This window comes from Mustela putorius, unplaced genomic scaffold, assembly GCF_011764305.1.
Source record: "Mustela putorius furo isolate JIRA1106 unplaced genomic scaffold, ASM1176430v1.1 tig00003962_pilon_pilon_pilon, whole genome shotgun sequence".
Classification (NCBI taxonomy): domain Eukaryota; kingdom Metazoa; phylum Chordata; class Mammalia; order Carnivora; family Mustelidae; genus Mustela; species Mustela putorius.
In genome coordinates, this window is record NW_025422106.1 from 16,377,622 (window position 1) to 16,385,307 (window position 7,686).

Genomic DNA, 7,686 nt, shown 5'->3' on the forward strand with positions numbered 1-7,686 from the left:
GAGTTCCTACCCTGCATGGGCCCTTGCTCTGCGGTGCGCTCATGGGAGCCTCGTGGTAACCCTGCCGTTGTGCTTGTAGGGTTCTCGCATCCCTGAGACAGCCTGGGGAGCTTAAATGGTTTGTCCATGCCCTCACATCCAGGAAGAACCAGGAGGAAATCAGGTTGCACCCCCAAACTGTGCACTTTGCACCCGTCCTTCCCGAGCCCAGGTCTGGTGTGGACAAGCTAGACTGCCACCACCTCTCTCCAGCATGGCCGTTTGTCCCGGTCTTTGAGTAACATCTGTTCTTGCACAGGGCAAGGGGTGGCGTTGGCAGAGCCAAACAGTAGGTGAGGATAAGAGCCCGCTGCCCGGCCACCCTTGTGTTCTGTGTCCCTTAATCCCAAGCTGGACTTCCAGTCCCAGCAGAAGCCAGGAGGGTGGATGGCAGCCAGCCCTACCGTCGGCATGAAGCAGAACTCAGGGTGCTGGGTGGCCTGCAGTGCTTTAATGAGGGATCTGGACCCAGTCCAAATCTGGGGAAGGGATGCCTAGTGGCTGTGGGCAGTGGCTGACCTGACCTGGCCTCTGACGTCTCCAGGCGAGTGGAGCTCCTGTCTAGCCTTGGCCCCAACCCAGGGGTGGAGTTTGGGGACCACCGCCACCAAGCCCCAGGCGGGCTGGTCAGCAGTTCCCTAGCATGGTGTTGGTGGTCCCATTTCACGATTCTGGTTCCTGAGCGCCCTGGGCTGAAGCTGAAGGTAAGCGCGGGGCTTCCTGGGGCCCTTAGTAGGGAAACAGGTATTCCAGATCTTCGAGCTTCCGCATGTCCTCCAGCCCAAGGGACACGGTTTTCCTCTGGGGTTCCTTGCGCTGCACGGTGATCTGGATCGGGTTGTTCTCAGGGAAGCTGTTCAAGTCAGTGGCCACGGTTGCAAACTGGAATAAAACAAAACTCAAGATTCCTTCCCAGACCTGACCCTGGCTCAGCTCTTTGTTGGGCCAAATGGGGTCTTGGTGAGCCTTACCACCTGCTCATGGATCCCTACAAGGGTGTGAACCTGTGCCTTCCCTATTATGTGAGGTTTCCAGCCCCAGGGCTGGAAGCCCCCACCCCCACGCCCCTGCCCACCTCCCTTCCTTCCCTTCTTTGTCCCCCTTTCACCTCTGCCCTATGTTTCCCTCAATGTCCTTCACTCCCTGGCCTGCTCTCAAGTCTTGGTACTGAGTTGAAGAATCCCAGAGCTAACGGTGGAAGCTAAACATTAGAGAGAGGCTGGTGAATAGATTAGTTTGCATTCCCCAGGGGGCCCCAGAGGGGCTTAGTCCTTCCACCTCCTGGAGAAAGCAGCCTGGACTTCACACTCATTCTTCCAGGCAGAAAGACAGCCAGCAGGAAGATGAGCTGTGGGGTCATCAGGGTGTCCCCAAGCCTCCCAAACCCCTGGCTCAGACATCTCTCCCCGCCTCCCCCACCCGCCCCGGGCTCTCATCTCCCAGGGCTCACTTTGTAGGGCTTGCACCACTTCCCCACCCCGGCTGTGTTGGCGGCGCGGACGGTGAGGCAGTAAGTCGTATTAGGCTTCAGCTCCATCAGCTTGACGGTGGTGCCCAAGATCTTGTTGAAGATCCACGGGCGATTCTTTGCCTTGGGTGGCTCATTGTCATGTGTCCTGGCCACCTCCTGCAACAGGACCTGGTAGAAACTGACCTGCTGCTTGCCTAGGGCATAGGTCCAGGAAATCTAGAGGAAGAGAGCCCCCCCCCAGGCTTCTCATCAGACCTGCTCCAGGCTGTCCTCCCCTCCCTCCCAACCCCCCTGAGTGCCCCACTCCCATCCCCTGCCCCTCCCAGGGCTGACGCAGGGCCGATGGAAGGTATAAGGGACCCCACGGCCCTGCAGCAGAGGTGACTCCCTGGGCACCCCCACCCCCTTCAGAGAGTATCCCCATCACATATTTCTTCTAGACTACTTGAGAGGACCCTTAAAGTTCATCTTGTCTACGTTGCTCATTGCAGATGAGGTTACAAGCTCAGAGAGGACAAGTGGCTGGCCTGGGGTCACAGAATGCCAGATCCAAAGTTCAAACGGGTAGCTCCAGAGGCCACATACTTCGGGCTACGAGAAGAGCTCAGGGAGTTTCTGTTAACACTGCAGATTCCTGGCCCTGCTGCCTCCTGTCTGGTTTCCCATTCCCAGTTTCCCCTCCATCCAGGCCAGCGGGTCTCAAACGTGGGTGTGCATCAGGATATGCTAGAGGACTCAGTGAAACAGATTGCAGGCCCCCACAGTTTCTGATTTGATAGGCCCATCCACGGGGGAGGTGGAGGGGATGAGAATTTAAACTGCTAACATGTTGCGGTGTGGTGCTGATGCTGTTGGTGGTCTGAGAACCACACTTTAAGAGACACTGCTCCTCTGGGACTTCCAGATCTATCTTCTAAAACACAGCTCATTGGGGCACCTGGGTGGCTCAGTGGGTTAAAGCCTCTGCCTTCGGCTCAGGTCATGATTGGGGATCGAGCCCCACATTGGGCTTTCTGCTCAGCGGGGAGCCTGCTTCCCCACCACCCCGTCTCTCTCTGCCTGCCTCTCTGCCTACTTGTGATCTCTGTCAAATGAATAAATAAAATCTTTAAAAAATAAAAATGAAAATAAAATGCAGCTCAAATTCCATCCACCGACAGATACAAAGCTTTGCAAAAGCTGTTCTCTACCACTTACAGAAAAGTCTATAGTAGCCTAACAGTGCAGGACCTCTGAAAAAATGACTCTGGACTAATTTTCCCCTCTGTTCGCTGTCCTGGCCTCTAGAACAGTGCTATTCGGCCCAGGGCCCACAGTCCATTGGCCTCATCTGGGAGTTTGTTAGTGGTGCAGATTTGCAGGCCCCCAGGCAGACCTACTGAGTCAGAATATCCAGGGATGAGCCCCAGGAACCTCATTTTTTTTTTTTAAGATTTTACTTATTTATTTGACAGACAAGGATCACAAGTAGGCAGAGACACAGGCAGAGAGGAGGAAGCAGGCCCCCTGCCGAGCAGAGAGCCCGGTATGGGGCTGGATCCCAGGACCCTGAGATCATGACCTGAGCCCAAGGCAGAGGATTAACCCACTGAGCCACCCAGGCGCCCCCCCCCCCAGGAACCTCATTTTTAACAAGAAGATTGGATCTGCAGGTACTGAATATCGTGAGAAGCCCCGGATTGAGACCTGAATGTTTGCTCCCACATTCTCACCCCTGTGAGGCGTTGCTCGTGTCAGCCCGTCCACGGAACACCATTCTCCCATCCCTGGACATTCACACCCTACCTCTGCGTCCCAGCTCAAATGTTACCAAAGCCACCAGGCGTATTCCTGCACCCAGAAATAATGTTTCTTTCCCTCTAAATTCCTGGTGACACTTGATCTGAGCTTTTCCTACAGCACTGTGCCCATTTGTGGCGAGCCCTGGAGGTCCTTAAAAACACAGCCTCACTCCGCAGGCAGTGAGTGGGTGTCTTCATACACCCTGTGGAGCTCAGCTCAGTGCCTAGCACATGGGGGCGGCTGTGGAGCCTGCGCCAAACGCACCTAGAGGGAAACATACCACAGCTGTGGAATCGCTGACAGTGTGTTCACAGATGAAGGGGGCCTCTGGCACGTCCATGACTATAGAGGACTCTGAGGGGGTCGAGGAGGTGTCCGTGTCCAGCTCAGGGTTGTCAAGGTCCAGCAGGCCCCCAGGGGCGATTTGAGATTTTGACTCATGGGGGCAGAGGGCCAGGTCCCTATTTTCTAACTCCTTGGCCACCGAGGAGAAGCTGAGTTTGTTCAGCTCGCCCTCCAGCATCCCTGCGAAGAAGCTGCTGTTGGGCTGGGTCACAGCCAGTTTGATGGGATTCAGCAAGGTGGATGAGATGGGGGAGATGCTGGTGTCGTCAGAGCTGCATTCAGAGTCCTCCACTGGCATCGACTTCCTGAGTGGGAGGGAGACAGGTGAGCTCGCAGGAGGCTGCCGCCGCCCCGGCCCGCAAAGCTGAGAAGCTCCCCGAGGGCCCTCCTTGCACCCTGCTCACCAAAATCCCCAGCTGCTTCTGAACCACTCAGAACATTCTTAGCACTCTGTAGCAAGGCATCAACCACCCCAGGGCACTTACTGAAAAAATGCAGATTCCCGGTCCCTGCCCCACTTTGGGATGGGACTAGGGAAGCTGCTAACGTATCTTTAATAAGGTCTTCAGACAAATTCTGAGCCCTGTGTTCGGAGAACCACAATTTGAGAAATGGTGCTCAACCCTTAAGTCCTCCTTCCAAAGTGGGTGTACATATCCCCGGGGAAGTCCCAAGCCAGTCTAAGGGGAGTATGGAAAAATATCTGAAAGTATCTAAAAGAAAAATAATTAAACTTTACTTGTATTTACTTCTACTGTTTAAGAGTAATTACTAATTTATTTACTTAGGGGATGCCTGTGTGGCTCAGTCGGTTGAGCGGCTGCCTTCAGCTGGGGTCATGATCCCTGTGTCCTGGGATCGGGTCCCACATCGGGCTCCCTGCACAGTGGGGAGCCTGCTTCTCCCTCTGCCTCTCTTCCTGCCATTCTGCCTGCCTCTGTGCTCTCTCCAACAAATAAATGAAAATAAAATCTTGGGACGCCTGGGTGGCTCAGTTGGTTAAGCAGCTGCCTTTGGCTCGGGTCATGATCCCAGCATCCTGGGATCGAGTCCCGCATCGGGCTCCTTGCTTGGCGGGGAGCCTGCTTCTCCCTCTGCCTCTGTCTGCCTGTGCTCGCTCTCTCTCTCTGATAAATAAACAAAATCTTTTTAAAAAAAATAAAATCTTTAATTTATTTACTTAGATTTTCTTTCTTTTTTTTTTAAGGTTTTATTTATTTGACAGAGATCACAAGTAGGCAGAGAGGCAGGCAGAGGGAGAGAAGCAGGCTCCCTGCTGAGCAGAGAGCCCGATTCAGGGCTCGATCCCAGGACCTGAGCACAAGGCAGAGGCTTAACCCACTCAGCCACCAACGCGCCCCTACTTAGGTTTTCTGACATTTAACAATATTAATATGTAGCATGTAAAATTAATAATAGTACACGTAAGATTTACAAATATGGGGGTAAACACTCAAAAAACTTTTCCTTCCATCCAAACTTTGTTAAATTATGAAATATTTTACACATATACAAGATAATCAAGAATAATATATTAGCAGATATAATATACTATACAGTATATATAACTATACAGTATAATACAATACAGTATACAGTATAATACACAGTATACAGTATACATATATACCACAGTGTACAGTATAATAACTATACTATGCAGTATAACAGTATAACTATATAGCATAATATATACAATATAACATACACTATACAGTATAATACACACAGTTTACAGTATATACACTATACAGTATAATAACTGTATATATAACTTATATATAACATATACTATACAGTATAATAACTATATAGCATAGAGTATAACTATACAGTATAATATAATATACAGTATAACTGTATACAGTATAATAACTATACACTATACAGTATACTACACAGTATACACTATACAATATAGTATAATATACTATACAGTATAATAACTATAATTAATAATACTATAATATATATATATAATATAATTATAATAATAATACCTCTTGGTCTCGAGGTTGTGGGCTCAAGCCCCATGCTGGGTGCAGAGATTACTTAAAAATAAAATTTAAAAAAATAAATAAATAAAAATTTGGGGTGCCTGGGTGGCTCAATTGGTTAAGCGTCTGCCTTTGACTCAGGTCATGATCCCAGGGTCCTGGGATCAAGTCCCACAGTGGGCTCCCTGCTCAGCAGGGAGCCTGCTTCTCCCTCTCCCTCTACCTGCCACCCCGCCTGCTTGTGCTTGCTCTCTCTCTTGTCAAACAAATAAATGAAATCTTCAAAAACTAATAACACCTTATTGTGTATTTGAAACTTGCTAAAAGAGCGGATCTTAAAAGTTTGTATCACAAGAGGCAAATCTGTCACCATGAGTGGTGACAGATGGAAATGGAACTTATTGGGGCAATCACTTCACCACACACACACACACACGCACACATCAAATCATGTTATACACCTTCCAAGGATACAACGTTATGTGCCAACTGCATCTCAATAAAACTGGAAAAAATGAATATATGATAAAATGAGAAAATAAAGAATGAGATATTAAGCTTCCACTTAGCAACCATCCAATTTCAGAAGTAGACCTCACCAGCATAGCTAAAGCCCGCAGGACACTTCTGTCCCACACATGACCACTCCACAGTAACCAGTACAGCACATTTCAGGTTTTGTGTTTATTATTATACATGTGTCTCCATAGGTTTGTGAGCGATGTCTGCTATCCTTCAGCAACATCGACTTATTTTGCGTATTTTAAAACTTCATATAAACAAATGATATCACACATTGACCAGCAGCTTGCTTTTTTTTTACCCCATTGATCTTTAAAATTTTATTTATTTATTTATTTATTTTAAAAAAGATTTTATTTATTTATTTGACAGACAGAGATCACAAGTAGGCAGAGAGGCAGGCAGGGGAAGGGGGAGCAGGTTCCCTGCTGAGCAGAGAGCCTGATGCGGGGCTCGATCCCAGGACCCTGGGATCATGACCTGAGCCGAAGGCAGAGGCTTTAACCCACTGAGCCACCCAGGCTCCCCAAATTTTTATTTATTTTTTTAAAAAGATTTTATTTTTAAGTAATCTCTGCACCCAGCATGGGGCTTGAGCCCACAACCCGGAGACCAAGAGGCCCGCACTCCACCAACTGAACCAGCTAGGCACTCCAACATTGTTTGTACTGACACATGTAGCTTTGGTTCAGTCATTGTAACTGCTGTACATTTTTCATTACATGGATATTTGTATTTTTACCAATTCTTGGCTATTACAATGAAAAACCTTGTATGTGTTTTCTTTTTTTATTTATTTACTGATAAAGTACGGAATCCAAAAATTTTGGCTTTCAGATCTTTTTTTTACCTTGACCCAAAGTAAATACATATTACCTACTATACTGAACGTGCACATAAAACTAAACCACGGGGCACGTGGGTGGCTCAGTCTGTTAAGTGGCCAACTCAAGCCCTTCTCCCCACCTCTACCCTCTGGCCTTAGAAAGGAGGATAGGACCAGACTTTTGTCTTACGATAGACTGATGGTATCTTCCTGCAAGAAGTTAACCAAACTGCCCCTTGCGGAAAGTGGGAGGCCTTTGGTAGTGACGGTCCTGTTCATAGACTTGGGGTTTGGAAAGGGCTTCGACAGTTGATCAAGTGCATTCAGAACGTTGAGGGTTTCCTTCTTCAGCATGGCTTCTTCCCCATCTCCCACTCTACATAGTGTCTCTGATGCCATCTTGTTGGTTTGGGACCACAGCCGTCACTACACAGCTGACAGGAAGCAGAGAGAAACCCGGGGCAGTGGACCCACCCTTAGTTAGCGTGGGATGGGGGTGCAATGAGCTGACTTCATAATCATCACGGAGTGTAACAATTAGGGGCCTGCCTCCCCCTTGGTCTGAAGCTGCTGCTGCCTAGAGCCAATGGCAGGAGTGGGGTATAAGGCACAGACTACAGCAACCCTTGGGCCCCTTCCAGTTCTGATGCTCTGTGGTTAACAGCAGCCCTGCCTCTCTCTGAAGATCTCAAAATGATTACCAC

The 7,686-nt window shown here is 49.0% G+C and overlaps 1 protein-coding gene across 1 annotated transcript; it reads right to left on the reverse strand.

The window, feature by feature from the left end:
• Positions 1-474: 474 nt before the first annotated feature.
• FNDC8 (fibronectin type III domain containing 8) lies at positions 475-7,472 on the reverse strand. The gene is made up of 4 exons (XM_004747116.3): positions 7,173-7,472; positions 3,573-3,942; positions 1,490-1,726; positions 475-921 (listed from the first exon to the last, which is right to left on the reverse strand). The coding sequence occupies exons 1-4, from the start codon at positions 7,379-7,381 to the stop codon at positions 769-771; spliced, it is 969 nt and encodes a 322-aa protein (XP_004747173.1). The 5' UTR covers positions 7,382-7,472; the 3' UTR covers positions 475-768.
• Positions 7,473-7,686: the final 214 nt, after the last annotated feature.